This window comes from Neofelis nebulosa, chromosome 10, assembly GCF_028018385.1.
Source record: "Neofelis nebulosa isolate mNeoNeb1 chromosome 10, mNeoNeb1.pri, whole genome shotgun sequence".
Lineage (NCBI taxonomy): Eukaryota > Metazoa > Chordata > Mammalia > Carnivora > Felidae > Neofelis > Neofelis nebulosa.
The window spans coordinates 67,837,353-67,853,848 of NC_080791.1; the positions used below are offsets into that span (position 1 = coordinate 67,837,353).

The 16,496-nt window shown below is 49.3% G+C and overlaps 1 protein-coding gene across 3 annotated transcripts in view; it reads right to left on the reverse strand.

The window, feature by feature from the left end:
- GALNT18 (polypeptide N-acetylgalactosaminyltransferase 18) overlaps positions 1-16,496 on the reverse strand; it is a 351,823-nt gene that overhangs the window by 100,244 nt on the left and 235,083 nt on the right. For all 3 annotated transcript variants that reach the window (XM_058688252.1, XM_058688250.1, XM_058688253.1), the window contains exon 4: positions 535-718. In XM_058688252.1, the coding sequence (XP_058544235.1) occupies positions 535-718 (184 nt within the window). The remainder of the gene's footprint in view (positions 1-534; positions 719-16,496) is intronic.

Below are 16,496 nucleotides of genomic sequence, written 5' to 3' on the forward strand. Positions count from 1 at the left end.
GCACCTGAGCAGCCCTGACCAGAGAAAGAAAGGTTTTCTAAGACACAGTTTCACCAATAGGAAGAATCTGAGATTCTATGCTACGTCTGGGTTGGCATTTGGGGGAGCCCAGGCCACCCGTGATAACATCAAGCTACCCTAGCCCCTTCTCACCACTGTCTGCTTCATGTCTGGTCCAGCTGTCCCTCACCCAGCAGTTGCAGCCCTGTCCTGAGCTGGGCTGGAATTCTAAGCCTTGCCCTTAGTATTTACCCTCTCCCAGATCCTGTCTCCTAGAGGAAGACACTAGCCAGAGTCACACCCGATGTCACCATACCCTTTAGACACTGTGTATTGACCTGTTGGCCCCTGACTCTCCCCCACCCTGAAGGGCCAGCCTGGTGGCCTATGTCAGTCACACATCCAGATCTCATCTGTTTCAAGAATTCTCTCCTTTCCCGCACTAGGACTGAGATCCCAGCATGCTTTGCACTCATTTGAGCCAAAGCCCTGGACCACACTGGGACTTCTCCTCCTCTCCTGATGGGCACTTACCAGCCCACATTGAACTCCACATGGGCATCAAAGAGTGCCACTACGGGGGCGGTGGCCACCCTCCAGCCGCTGACTCTGGAGCGGATGAGGCCTTCCTGCTTGCTGTGGCGCACGACCTTGATGAAGCCCGGCTTCTGGCCATTCACCTTGTTTACGTACTCTGTCAGCTTCTCCTTCAGCTCCTCTGGAAGGGAGAAAATGCATCATTAGCATGAGGGGGGGGGAGGGGTGATGAAAACATTCACCCTTTTAGGTGAGAGGCTGGAGGGTCCATTTCCCTCCCCAGGTCTCCTTAATGTTCCCCAGGATGGCCAGGGCCGCTCAGCTTTGAAGGGAAAAATAGAGGCGAAAACAATTTTTATTGAGCCCGGCAACTTGCACAGGGTCACGTGCTTCACACATACCGTCTATTTAATCTTCACAACAAGCCCATGGGAAAATGGGGCTCAGAAGGGTTTCTCAATTTGTCCAATGCCATGCAGCTTGCGAGTGGCACAGGCTGGTTTCAAGCCGGGTCTAATGACTTCAAAAGCCGTATTCTTCTCATCAGCTCAGTGGCCTCTTTCTTCCCCAGTGCCCTCCACTGGTTCTCCCCTAATGCCCAAAGAAAGCTTCCATCTGCGAAGATTACAGCCCGGGACCCGTTCCTGCCTGGATCTCCATCCTTCCGGGAAGTGGACGACCAGGCATTCTGCCCTGTGAGCAGTTGGCATTGGTTTGCCGCCTGCCGGTGCCTGGCTAAGCATCTGATTCCCCTGCTATTTCGTAAATGTAAATGGGTCCTGCGGTCCCCTTGCCCCTCAGCCAGAGACGGCACGGCAGCCACGCTCATTGAGTTTTCCACAGCAGTTTAGGCAACAGCCTGTGACACTCCTTTTCCCAAAATGACCCTAGTGGGCTGCATTCTCCCACCTGCCATCACTGCATCTCCCCAGCACTCAATTTCCACCCTTTGCCTGTGTTCTGCAGGACCGCCCTGGCAGGAGTCGTCCTCCTACCTGCGCAGCCTGCCCATGCCGTGTGACAGACCCATTGGGCTGAGCCTCGTCCTCATCAGAGGACAGCAGGAGCTCCGTGTCCCTTGGTGCCCAGTCTGGGGTCCTGCCACACAAGCAGCCTGCCGTAAGAAAAGGGCAGGAGGCGGCCAGCACAGTGCCTGGTGCCTGGCAGGCGTGCCCCAGAGCAGCAGCCCTGTGTAGTGGAAAGAGGGTGGTATTTGGAGGCAGCAATGATGCAATTTAAGTCTGCTTTCCAGGTAGGAGCGTTATGATCCTAGGCCTGTTCCTCAACGAGTTGTTGATGTCTGTGAGGATGTGGTGGATGGTGGTGGATGTATTTCGCGTGTGGTAAGGACACGGATTTTGGGGAACCACAGGATGGACTGTTAGGGATCAGCAAAAAGATACGCTGAAGCCTAGCCTCTAGTACCTTAGAATATAACCTTATTTGGAAGCAGGGTCTTTGCAGATTTAACCGAGTCAAGATCATGAGTCCCATGACTGGTGTTCTTATAAAAGGAGGAAATTTGGACAGAGAGACAGGTGCAAAGAAGGAAGATAAGTAAGGAGACATAAAGAGAAGATGGTTACCTACAAGCCAAGGACCATCTGAGGGCACCAGAAGCTAGGAGAGAGGCCTGGAACAGATCCCTCTCTATCACCTTCAGAGGGGGCATGGCCCTGCTCGATTTGGACTTGGTTTTGGACTCCAGAACTGTGAGACAATAAATTTCTATTGTTCCAAGCCTCCCAGTTTGTGGTAGTCATACAGCAGCTCTAGGAAGCTAATATAGTTGTTATGAGGATTAAATGGGATTGACATGTGAGAAAAATGCACAGCACATTGTAGATGCTTAAAAAAAAAAAAAAAAGCTCCTTTCCCTCCTTCCTCGGGTCCATCACATTGGGAGTTTTAAGGGAAGAAGGAGCTGCAAATCCTTCTTCATGTGCTCTGGTCCAGGACCACCTCTTCCTGCTCTGCCCTGAATCTAGGTTAGAAGTCCATAAGCAGCAAAGCCCTGGCAGCCAAGCAGGAGATGGGAACACGTGCAGGGACCTCATGGTCAGGGCAGGCCTCGGGGCATGCCAGCTACTGCCAGAACTGGTGTGCCCTCCTATAGACATCGATTTCAGATCTTTTTACACATGATGGTGGCCAAACAAACAGGGCTGGCTGGATGGGTAGGATGTCATCCCTAGGCATCCCTGCTCGAGTGATCATCATGGAGGTGAGGAAACTGGGCATCAGAGGCAGGAATGCTTAAAGGGAGGCAGGAAACGCAGGTGCTACACAGCTATCAGCTTGCTCTGACCTTGGGCAAATCCCCATGAATCCCGAGACCTCAGAGTTAGTTGCACAGGATTTTAATGTTCCTTTTGAACCAATTACCCATCTAAGATTTGAATCGCCTCTGTCTATCCTGATGAATGATCATCCGGCCCCTGCAGTGACCAGAAACACACAGTCCATTCCTTACTGGGCCATTCTAAATATCCAATGTTGTTCTTCTTCCTTTTGCCCCCCAAATGCCAGGGTGCTTCTACCTTTCACTCACTGGTTCAAGATTTACTTAGGGGCCAAAGGGGGAGAATCAAAGCCCTCTTCCACATGACAACCACTTGGAGTAAAAGGCCATCCTTAAGTCCTTGCTGAGGATTTCTCTAGGTCAAATGTCTTCAGTGCCTCTGTATACTTCCTCACGTCTGGTGAGTTCAGGTTCTTTTATCATGCTCAGCTTTCCTCTAAATCTGTTAGTTTTTCTCTAACACTTAAATTATGCACCTAGAAATTGGCCTAACACTTATGGAGTAAATTGGGCTATACAGAATAGAATGAACTAATCACCTCCTTTATTCTAGAATCTATACCCCTATTCATATAGTTGAAGGTCTCATTAATTTTGGCCTACTTTTGACTCAAATTGAGCTTCTTGGGAACAGACAATGACACATCCTTTTCACATGTTGCTGCTAAGTCAGGCTTCCTTCATCTCGTTTCTTCACAGATGCATACACATGTGGATGCATGCATGTGTGTGTGCCTGTGTGTATGTGTGTATGCATGCTCTGAGCCAAACCATTAGGATCTTATGTTTAGTCTGCTTTTATTCCATCTTTTTAAAGATTTACACCGTTTCTCTGAAGTCAGAGTATGTTCTTCCCTGATTCTGTTATCCAATGGCTTTGTTATCAAGCCCTCCAGCTTTCCTGCTTCTGCAAGAGTGATTAGCATATGGCCTTTATTGTCATTCGACTCATCCTTTTACACAGAGTGACCCTTGTGCGGAGTTAGGGCCAATGAGGCTGGTCGGTCAGGTGTTCTCATTCCATCCTGGAGAAAATTCAGCTTTCAGGCTGCCATTCACATGCCGTATCTCTCACTTTAGCTGATGTGAAAATGACCTCGAGATCTCCAACCACACAGCTGGCTGGGGAGGCCTGGGGATGCCGCCGTCTGCAAGTGTCAGGAAGTCGGCCATAGAGCGGCATAGCTCAATGTGCCCCGTGCTTACAAGGTCTTCAAGTGTGGCTTCCAGGAGGCCTCTTAAAACACTGACTGTTCCATCTCTTCAAAGGTCCACCTCTCATATATCCTTTTCAAAAATTTTAAGTAGAACTCGTAAAGCCTGGTATTTGGGCTTTTGATAGTAGCAGTTAAGTGCTGAGTCCAGGAACTTGGAGTGAGAACAGAGCTAGTATCAAATGACACCCTTCTCCACCCCCAGGGAGGACATACCTGTCCCCTTCTGTCCCTCCCCACCCCTTGGCTGAGAACCACTGCCTCCTGTTGTTGGGTTTATTGATGGGATGGGGCTGTGGATGACTGCCACCCTGTGATCCTCCATGAATCCCCCCTTCCTGATTCACGTCCTTGTGTAGCCATCTCACAGGCTGAATCTGGGCTGACCATAGCGCAAGAGGATGCAGAGGGGAGGGATGTGAGCTGGTGGCGGGCCTAGGCCTCCGGAGGCCTTGCAGCTTGAACTTGTTTTGTCTGGCTGCCTTAAGTAAGGAAGCCTGAGACAGCCTCCTTGAGCTTGAGAGGCCCAGTGAGCCCCCATTAATTTAGGCTACCCCACCAAGGCCCAGACAGTGAGTGAGGCCATCTCGGATCCTTCTGCTGATTGCAAACGCGGGGTTGGGGGAACCCAGCTGACACCCCATAGAACAGAGACAAGCTGCCTTGTTGCAGAACTGAGAGCCAGTGAATGGTTGCTGTTTTAAGCCAACTTACTTCTGGGATGGTTTGTTATACACAGAGGCGAACAAAACAGGCTCTGTTATTCTGGTGTGGTGCTGAGGTTTGGGTAAGATTGTGAACTCCTGATGCACAGGAAATGTGAAGAGCCAGACACACACAGAGAAGAGCCACTTAGAAGGTGGCAGCAAGAGACAAGAAGGCTTTGCTTCTTGTAGGAGCTGCTGGCCCCTTCGTGCCTCTGCTCCCTGTTAACGGAAGTAGGATAAAAGTTTCTGGTGGACTAGCTAGAGGGAAATTCTGTTCTCAGCCCGTTGCATCCCAAACATTGGCTACTGATTCGAAGAGAGCATTCCCTTAGTCCTGACCAAACAGCTGCTATCAAAAATCAAAACAGTCCTGAAATACTCCAGACAATATTGGCTCATAGTCTTTGCAAAGTGTCTTTACCTAATTAGGTATTCATGTTTTCCTTCAACTTTTACATTGCCAAAGAGAGAAAGAACTATCTCAAAAGCACTTCTGCGTTTGCTAGGAAACCATGGCCCAAGATACTGCCTATTATATATTATATGTAATATATAATATATATATGACAAATGCCTCTCAGAATTTAGTTCAAAAAATATATTTTCTTTATACCTACACACAAATACATAACCCTGCATAGTTACCTTTTTGCCAAGGCTGCCAGGAAGCTCAGAGAAAAAAATCTAATGCCTAATCACGGGGTTCAGCATTCTTGCTTCTCTACCTTTGCAAAAGATTTGATTTTCAACTTCTAAAGTCTGCATTATTTTACTTTTTTCCCCCCCGTGTGAGCTACCTTTAACTATTTCTTGAAATATCTACAAATAACTTTTAACAAAGTGTCTTGGTAGAGCAGGGCAGGAGCATAATTATGGAAAGAAGGAGGAGGCTGTAGGTCACGTTTGTTTTAATGTGTTGGGCAAAGACGAGGTGGGGAGTCTGCTCTCTGCGACTTTGCCAGATTTAGAATCAATGGTGGAGTTGTCGATAGCCAGCGTGGACAGAGAAATACAATCTGCACCCTGCATGGGGCCAGGTGTCATCCCTCTTCTGTTGCTCCTCCAGCCCTCCCCTGCTGCCTGCAAATCCCTACTCTGTTGACATCTGAACGACCTCTGTGAGTCAGCACTCCCGGAAGCCATGCTCATCAAATGCCATCCCCTCTGGGGAGGGCACGGGCCACTCTCCACCATCCCCATGTGGTTCCTCCCCTCAGAGCCCTGCTGAGTGCAGCCTGCTTGCTTGCTCTCCCTCCTTCAGACTTGCAAGCCACATAAAAATGCGGACTTCACCAGCCTGGTCAAACAGAGCCCTTTCTTCCCTCCCTGTATATGCCCCCGTGCTGTTCCTGTAAAAAGCAATTAGCTTCACAGGGTCATCCCAAAAGAAACAAAATGCAGGCTGAGCAGAAGAAGTCTGGTACTAATGGCTGTTAATCTGATTTGAACACCTAATGAGATACTCTTTATCTCTGGCATAAAGGAAAATAAAGGATCAGGAAATTGATGCCCAACGGGCCTTCTCTCTTCAGAGGGCAGCTGCATAGGCATCTTTGCAAAACGGCCTGTCCAGCCTTGCCCAGGAGGAACGTGGTCCTCATCCTACCCTCGATGCTCAGATAACCACTTTCCATGTCTGTCCTAGGTTTGGGGGAAGTAGGAGTGATGGGAGAGCCACCCACCCATTCATTTGGCAAATACCGAGCTCTCACTAGCTGCTGTGGCAAGAGCTGTGAACCAGATAGTCCTTATGGAACTTCCATTCTGCTGGATGAAAAAGGCATGCAACCTACTTCATTGGGAGACAGAGAGTAGGGGGAGGAGGTAGAGACAGCGGGGGAGAGACAGGGAGAGAGAGAGGGATGGAGAGGGAGAAAGACAGAGAGAGGGAGGGAACAGGCAGAGAGAGAAGGAGGGAGAAAAAGGTTGAGATTTTTGAAAAAGAATCTCAGAAATGGATTCAGGGCTCACAGACACCAAAGCCTCTTAAAGGACAGGCCTCCTGGGCCTGAGAAGCAGTTCCTGGTGCAGTTGGTGGCAAGTCAGAGAGGCACGGGCTGAAGCTACAAGATCTCCCTGCTGTTACTTTCCTATAGCCCAGTGGTTCTCAATGGGGAGCGATTTTGTTACACTCCCACCCCCGTGAGGGGATATCTGGCAATGTCTGGAGACTGTTTTGAGTGTCCCAACTGGGAGGGTGCTCCTGGGCATGGATCTGCTAAATATCCTACCGGGCACAGGGCAGCCCTCTGCAAGAAACAATTATCCAGTTCAAAATGTCAACGGTGCCAAGTCTGAGAAACCTCATGTGGCTCTCAATGATGGAGGAGGCCTCACCGTGGAAATCTGAGCCTGGACTCCTGCAAAGTTTTCAAAACTGGCGTTCCCAGGGCTGCATCTGCTCAGAGACGTATTCCTTTGTCCTGCAAAGCACTCCTGCTGGGTGCTAACTGGAGTTGGGCTGGAACTGCCACTTTAGAAGGGTGCTGTGACGGGTGTTGTCCACTGGCCACCTTCGTGGGTGCCGTCTGAGTAGTCCTCACAGGGTGCACACTCAGAAGCGGCCTAATGCTCCCGACTATGGATGGTCTAATGCTCCTGCCCACATTTCCTTGGCACCCACCTTCCCAGACACACTGCTGGCCATCCTCTCTCTGCCTGAGGGCTTTCTCTGGCCACCTGTACTCAGCCTATCTACAGACAGCTCTCAATCCGTTAGGGGTAGGTCTCAGGGGATGAATATCTGTTATGGGGTGAATTGCGTCCTCCCTCTGCCCCCATTCATATGTTGAAGTCCTACCCACCAATACCTTAGTATATGGCTTTATTTGGAAATAGGGCCATTGCAGAAGTAAGTAGCTAAGATCCGGTTATACTGGACTAGGGGAGACCCGAATCCAATATGATGGGTGTCCTTACACGAAGATGGCCATATGAAGACAGAGACACACAGGGAGAATGCCATGTGATGACAAAGCCATAGATTGGAATGATTCATCTCTGAGTCAGGGAGCACCAAAGACTGCCGGGAAACCCTAGAAGGTAAGGGAGAGACATGGAACAGATTTGCCATCATCACAGCCCTGTGGACGCCTTGATCTTGCACATCCAGCTTCCGGAACTGAGACAATTTCTGTTGTTTAGGCCACTGAGACTGATGCTACTTTGATACAGCAGCCTTAGGAAATGAGTCCCTCCCTGCTTCCTCACCCCCCGGTGAGACAAAGCTGAGGCAGGTTGTACAGTCTCTGGGTGGTTCCCAGTGGGACTGGGCCTGAGGCCATAGTGGTAGCTTGTTTGTGAAGTCCGCGGTGTTGACTTTTCTCTCTGCCCTCACACCACACTCTCTCCTCACGGTTTCCTGAAGTCATCTATATGACAAATGACTCGACCCCAATGCCTGTTTCAGCGTCTGCTTCTGTGGGAACCCAAACTAAGAAGCCATACATTCTCCATGACACTATGGTCCCCACCAGCATATGAATTTTCAACCCTTGCCCAATGTATATGATGTGGATGTATGTATATATGTACGATGACTTAAGTTCCTCTACCCCTGTATCTCTGCATTAACTGGCTAATATTCAATAAAGGAAATAATAGTAATAATGATGTACCAGGCATTTTATACTTAGCATATATTATCTCATTTAAGCCTTTTGACAACCCTATGACGTGGTTACTATTAATGTTCTATTTTGAAGACAAGGAAATGAAGGCACAGTGTGACCCAGGCAGTACATGGTGAAGTCAGGCATTTCAGTCTGACCGAGCTGTACCCAGAGTTCATGCTCTTTACTCTCCATACTGCCTCTCTAGGATAAAAACTGGCCTGTGCAAGAATCAGCTTGGTAGAGGGGCGCCTGGGTGGCTCAGTCGGTTAAGCACCCGACTTTGGCTCAGGTCATGATCTCACGGTCTGTGAGTTCAAGCCCCCATCAGGCTCTGTGCTGACAGCCTGGTGCCTGTTTCAGGTTATGTGTCTCCCTCTCTCTCTCTGCCCCTCCCCTGTTCATGCTGTCTCTCTCTGTCTCAAAAATAAACATTAAAAAATAAAAATCAGCTTGGTAGAAACCCAGGCTCCAGGGTACCACACTACGCAGAGTCTGATTTGGTATATCAGGGACCAGAGACTGTGAATTTCATACAAGCTCCCAGTGAGATTCTGATGGGCAGCTGAGCCTGGTAACCGAAATAATACCGGTTTTGTTACAGGGGGGGAAAGGAGCCTTCTCTGCAATGTGTGTGGCTCCAGCCCTTCACAGAAGGCTTCAGACTCTGTCTGAGAAAGGCTCCCCCAGTACCTGCCCAGATAATTCCCTCTTCATTTTTCCAAACCCCTGGGCTCCACGTTGGGACCTTCAGTGACAGGCCCTTCATTGCCCAGTTGGTTTTCATTTCTCTGTGTGTCCATCTTTCGATCTCATGCGTTGGACTGTCCCCTGAAGTTCCCCAGCTGCCCTTTGCAGAGGGCACTGCCTTTTGTCCCTCTTGCCCAGCCCCACAGGTTCACATGAGCCAGCCCTGCCTTCCTCCCTAGCTCAGTGCTGTCCCCGAAACCCAGCCTAGATGGGAGTAGCTACCCCCACTCCAGTGCCTGGGAGGGGAGCGTGCACACCCCCGCTGAGAAGTGCTAATAATTGCTAGTCTCCAATAGTGCTAATTTAAAGATTAAAAGCACAGCACATTTCTGTTTATTCTTCCAAGAGCGAACAGTAGCTGGTCTTCCTCAGATCAAGATTAAGCGACTTTCCTCTAAAGCCATTTAGGGCCATCGAAACACAAATGATATGTCAACACATTTTAAAAGAGAGATTATTCATTGGGATGCCATGGTTGTCAAACCTAGCTGATCATCTGCCTATCTAAAGAGCTAAAAAAGAAGTATAGATGCTGCCCACCCCCACCCCCACCCCCACCCCCACAAAGAATCCAGAGAGGCCTGCTGATGAATGATGGTGAGCTGGGCTTGGACAGCGGTGATCCTAAAATAGAGCCTAGCAGCCTTGCTTTATGCCTTCCTGTCTCTTTAAGATCCTTCGGACAAGCCTTCACATTCTGGGCAGTTTACAAATTCTTGCATGCATTTCTTCTTTCTCTGTCCACTACACTTAGCTGAATTTCTGTCCAGCTCCTTTAATTGCCGTACTTCTTCAAAGTCAATTGCTACTGAAGTAGATTTGGAATGGCCTTAAATGGTCCTCCTTACTCGGGACTTGGGGAAAGGCTCCACCTCGGAGACCCACATATGGCATTTAAAATACAGCTGGAGGGTCCAGCCTTAGTGTCACAATCTTCCTGGGAGGCTCCAAGCATTAATTCAGTCTTGGCAAGTTACAGAAATCCCCAGGATCACCACCCAAAAGACCCAACCATCTGTTTCTGGGTGTACTCTTTCATGTCATAGCCAGGCATTAGTAACCACCAAACCCACAAAAAATATGCATTCCCCACTTAGTGGGGTCTCCAAAGCCAGGCTTTCAACATCCACTAACACTTTCTTATCTGCTCCAAAATGACTTATTTTCCCAAAGATCCTGTGTGCTGCAATAAAGTGGTCAGAACTGCTTTCTGAAGGTGGCGGTGCCAGGTGTAAAAAATGGTCCCCTGGCCAGTCGAGAATGTGTTGGGTGCAAATCAATGCTGCCCCCCCCATGCTCCCCCCCCCGACTCCCTCCCTTCATCTTTCTCTCTCCCTCTTTCTGTCTCAACAATAGCAAACAAAAACAGCACAGAGCCTGCTGGGGATTCCCTCTCTGCCCCTCCTGTCCTCATGTGTTTGCATGCTCTTTCAAAATAAATGAACAAAAATTTTTAAATCCAAACCCCCCCCCCCCCCCAAAAACTGGATTTGTAACATTTTCCAGCATCTGTGGCATAAACACCATAACTGATTTCAAGCTCTTAGTGATGCCATTGACCCTGAATTGGGGAGAGTTGTGCATGCAGCGTTGGGGAAGGGTGTACACGATCAGCTGGTGATAATCCAGGTCAGCCCCAGATCACTGGTTCAAATGCCCAGCCAGAAAGGCTGCAGTTCTGTGGGTGCGTCTCCCAGTTTAATGTATGATGGGCTCGGTGCTTTACATCTACCCATCCCGGTCTTCATTCTTTCACCCAGCAATTATATATTCAGCACGTATGAAGTACTGTACATTATTCAAGATACCCATCTAATTGAAATCTCACTACCACCCTACAAACAATGACATTTATAGCTAATGTTTATTTAGAGCTCACCACGTGCCAAGTACTGTTCCAAATCCACTTCGTATGTTTCCCATTCTGTACTCTCGACAACTGTGATACCTACTTGAGGTGTGACGTATCATACCCACAGTCCATGCATTAGGCACTCTGAGCACACAGAGGTGGAGGGGTTTGCTCAGTGTCCCAGGGCTGGAAGCCGGTGGGACGGGGATGCAAACCATGTTCTTAATCCCACACGTGATTATCTTCAAATGACACAAGAGAAAAACTCAAGGAACAGACTTTCAGTGACATGCCCCTAACGACACAGATGGTAGAGCATGAGCAGGGGAGTTCAAACTCCGATCAGTCTGACTCTAATGACTGCTGTTTGCTACTCTGCCCCACAGCCAACCAAAGGAGCCACATGCCTCAGGCCTCCCTCAATAGCATTCTGTGATCACTGATTCAATTCGGAAAGAAAATATCCTCTTCTCACTACTGTGTATCCTTAGTGCCCAAGGGAAGGGATTAGACTGCCCAACTCAGCTTCCTTTTGACTGGAGAGTTGGTAGAGTATTCACACACAAATCCAGTTTCTCTGGGATAAAAATCCCTGAGCAAGCAAGACCAACAAATGAGGGGAGAGGGCCTGGGTTTGACTTTCCTAGAGCACACCTTACTCACCTTTGGAATTCACAATCGGGCACTATTCAGGCACAGTTGTGCTGGGAAACGCAGTAAAGGGCCAAGGACAGAAGGCTGCCTGAACCAATCTGGGTGTTCACCATGGGGTACTGGTCCATGCTGTAGCACCCTCCAGTTCCAAGGTGGGGGGGGTGCTTCTGAATGCTCACGCCCTCTTTGCTCCAGACACCCTCAGACTTGCCCAAGGTCGCACAGCTGGTAACAGCATGACCGGGAAGAGAATCCAGCTCTTTCTCCCCGCCTCCCCGCCGCCAGGGGCCTGAGCTACAGGCACTCTGTTCCACCAATTTTCTATTCATCCACCATGAGTAATTCAGAGGATGAAAACAAGAATAATGGACTAATAGAAATCAGTTGTCTTCGCAGACTAAATGACCTTGGACAAGAGCCAGCTTGCCTGGGGCTGTGGAGATGGAAACTCACATAAAGTAAAGGTGGGGCAGTGGCCCAAATGCTATGATATTACTTTCAGGGCATAAAATACTCCTGCTCCTAGGATGATTTTCAGCAGGAATCCCAGGACTTATTAAAAATGCCATGATGGGTGATTAATGTCAGCTGCACCCAGGCAGAGTGGAGTGGCCACTGTTCCAGCTCCAGCAACCCCACCCCACCCCACCGCTCAGGAGCACTGGGCAGGGCCCTTGCTGTGAACTTCAGGGGAGGGAACCACCAAGACCTCAAAGCCCCAGGAAATGCTGGCATCCAGCCTGTAACAGCAGGTTAAATCTGAGCCAGGAACAGGCCCTGCTGGTGTCCCAGCACACAAAGGAGATTCCAGAGGGGCCAGGTCCAGTGTGGGCATTTGGGAACGTCTGGTTGCCATTGGCAGTTAAGCCAGAGGCCAACTGGAATTCTGGTACTAAATTCTCCTTTTGTGCAAGACTTGAAGATTTCTGAGTGCTGCCCAACTCAGAAACCTGATCCAAAATCTCATGACAGAGAGCACAAGAGCTTGTGAGGAGTCCCAAATTTCAAGAGTCTGAGATCTCTAAAGTCTGTGATTCTTGGATACTGACACCCATGATCCTGAGACCTTGGAAGTCTAAGCTTCTATAAATGCCAGAGGAACAGCCTCCCCCCAGGCCCCTACTCCAGCCCCATCGCTGTTGGCCTGCAGGGCTGAATGAAGGTCCTGGTTCCCACTTGCTTAGCCTCCATAAGGCTCTACACTCAAGTCACATTCCCAAACATGCCAGACTCAGTGGGGCCACAGTACCTTTGCATTAACTGCTTCCTCTCCCTGGAACATTCCTCCTGCCCCATCTGGCCCAGCTGAGACTCTTTTGGAAGTCTTCCTTGATCTGCAGCTCTCCAACTAGAGGAAAGGCTAGGGGAAAGGAGGGATTTTTTTCTCCTTGGAACACAGACACAGGGCGCTGAAAACACTGATGTGTTCCAGACACCAGTAAGGACCAACGACAGGCCTCGAGGTCCAAGTCCTGCGGCACAGCCCTGAGTGTCCTCCAGGGGGAGAGCTAAGGCTCCCAAAGGTTGTAAGTCAGCTCTGCGCTTCTGCAAATCACCGTTGCTTAGGCTGTGTGACCAGCAGCCTCAGCCTGGCTGATTCATGACCCAGGAGACCCAGTGGGCTTTGCACGCATATTTACAGCCTATCCACTGTCGGTGTTTGTCAGATCAGGAAGCTGGGTGTTATTTTCCTCAGCTCACTGAACATCTTTGGGCAATCTTTTCTCAAAGGGAAGAATCCCATGAAGGGGTGCATGACAAGGCAGACCCCAAGTGCTCTGCTCTCAGCCCTTGGGTTTTTGTTTCTTTATAAAAAGATGTCACAGGGAGCACAAAGAACAGGGACTCAGAAGAGAGAGAAACTACAATTTAATTCCCAGTTGTGGCCATCTATCAGCTGTGTGACTTTGGGCATGGGACTTAACCTCTCTGAGCCTCAATTTCCTCATCTTTGAGATGGGAAGGATGTTATCTACTTCTTGCAGTGGCTGGAGGGTTCTGTGAGACAATGCCTGACATGCTGTAAGTACTTAATGAGTGGTGTTCTTGTATGCTCATTAGTCTGAACTCCTTTGTTCCCATCCTTTTTTTTTTTTTTAATGTTTGTTTTGAGAGAGAGAGCACGTGCAAGTGAGCATGAGCAGGGAAGAGGCAGAGAGAGAATCCCAAGCAGGCTCCATGCTGTCAGCACAGAGCCCAATGGGGGGCTTGATCTCATGAAATGTGAGATCACGACTCTGAGCCAAAATCAAGAGTTGGACACTTAACTAATCGAGCCCCTCAGGGGTCCCTCCCTTCCTCCCTTCCTCCCTTTCAAAGGAAGGTGCGTGGCCTAGAAGCAGGCCCCCTCCATTATTTGGGAAAGCCTGGCCTACAGCAAATTGCCCTGAGGCTTCCCTAGGCCCAGGGCACTGCTGCTTCTCCTCAGGGGCCACTTCATATTTGATCCTCAACCCCCTTCCTACCCTAGCCTGTCATCCATTAACTGAACAGCCCCTTATGAGGACATTCCTGTGTGCCAGGACTCCTAAGAGCTTTATGTGTATTAAGTCACTTAACCCTCAGAGAAACTCTATTAGGTAAGTACTACTGATAACCCAATGTATGGATGAAAAACTGAGGCATAAACAGGGTGATCTGTCCAAGTTCAAATGGTTAGCAAGTGGTAGAGCCCACATGCCGGGTTCGGCAGTCTAGCCCTAGAGTCCACGTTCTTAACACATTTCTCGCCTTCAGGAGTAACGGTGGGAGGGTGTATTGAATAAGCACCTGACGGCTCTGTGCTGGCCCTTCAGTCTCACTTTGCAATTTAAAGCAGACAAAAACCTAAAGGAAGCCTCTCCTATCTCTGCTCTCATTCACAGCACCCCTGGGAGGCAGGGACCTTTTCTGCTCTTAGGCCCATTTTACAAATGAACATAACGAAGCTAGGAAGAAGAGGCCCAGGTATTCATATACCAACTCCCAGCAGGCACTGTTGAGGGCTGCTCTGGGGGCACATTAGTTCCCAGCCCACCCAGCCTGCTCTGTGCATGGCAGAGAAACCTTCCCTGGCTTTGGAGAAAGCCCCCAGGTGAAGAGCTGCAGGTGCGGGCAATGGGAAGTCAGCTGTGCACTCCCAAGTGGTTAGGCCAGAGCTGTGGCCGCACCTGCTGCTCTGCTACATGGTCCTGGCTTTGGGCACTCACTGTGCCTGGCACATGGTAGGGATACTTTGGTGTTCATTTGTTTTGTTTTGTTTTGTTTTAATGTTTATTTATTTATTTTGAGAGAGAGGGGAGGGCCAGGGAGGGAGGGAGAGAGAGAATCCCAAGCAGGCTCCACTGTCTGTGCAGAGCCCGACACGGGGCTTGATCTCACAAACTGTGAGATCGTGACCTGAGCCTAAATCAACTGTCGGATGCTTAACCGACTGAGCCACCCGGGCACCCCTGTTTTGTTTTAATAAATATGTTTACAAGAATGAATGAATGAATAAATGCTGTCCTGGCTCAATGCTTTCTAATGACCAAGATTTAAACCTCTCCAGGAAGACTTTGGGACTCTTTTTCTTTAATTCTCTCAGCCCTTTGGCCCTGTCTCCTTTATGGTGCTAATGTACTGAATGTCCCACCTGGCTATGAGCTCCTTGAGGAAGGAGATAGGGTCTTCCTCATCCTTGTATCCAGAGTCCAGCCAGAGCCTGGCCATTAGGGGAGGGTTGTTGGTTGGCTGAATAGCACCTGGAACAGAAGACCTTAGACTAAGGTTTGAGGATCCTTCTGGAAAATACCCAGAAAAACCCCGTGGTGCTGCTGCTGTTAGACCTCACAATCACATAGGAATTAAAAAGTCACTCTTTGTCTAGAACCTACTTTCTGAACTTTCAGCATGTGGTTCCTGATGCACGGTGGACATGTGGGTTCACTGGGCTTGTTTCACGTGCATTGTCCCACTCAATCCTCATGGGAGCCCGCACATTAAGTAGTAGTGTGGCCATTGTTAACATAAGGAAATGGAGGCTGAGGACACTAAGACTCTTTCCTGAAGTCATAGAGCTCATGAATGGCAGGGCCAGACTCAACCCCACAGGCCTGGGGCAGGTCGGAAGACAGGCTTTGTCAGCTCCCCTCCTCAAGTTCACTTCTGACCTTCCTGAGAACCTCTGAAGGCCCAGTTCCCAAGAGGGTAAATGAAGTAACAATGGGAAACGTGTCGCCCTTTCCCTAAGTGGCCTTCTTGCTGCATACCAGGCTTCCTTACAACCATCTGCTGCTTCCTTGGGGTCAGCAAAAGCCATGTGAGCCACACTCCCTCAGCCCACCCCCATCTTGGCCATGGTGTCTGGAAACACTTTTAGAGCTCAGATATCTTGGGTGTTATACATATGCCCCAGGCACCATATTAAGCCCTTTCTGCAACTGACCACACTAAGTCCCCATGCCCACGACCTAGGAGGAGAGAACCATTATGGACCTCACTTTATAGCTGAGCCCAGTATCACACTGCTAGTGGTAAAGCCTGGATCCAAACCACTGCTGTCTGACTCAGGTACTGTAGGACATGGACCTTTCACAAGACATGGTGAACTCTGGCTCAAGGGAGACACATCATGTTGCCTGGGCACTCACCCATTCAAATACTACTGAATATCTCTCTGTGCCAATCACTGCTCAGAGAGTAAAACCAAGCTCCCTTCCCTCAAGGAGCTCAAAGACCAGTAAGGCGATACATAGATACATAAATGGGTGTATACTATGATGTCAGACATTGAGTTTGTGCTATGTGGAAAAAGCAAGCAGAGTGAGGCACGCACAAGGACGGGAGAGGGGACATAGCAGCTGTGGTCCCTAAGCAAGGGTAACATTAACCACAGAGGGGCAGTGATGT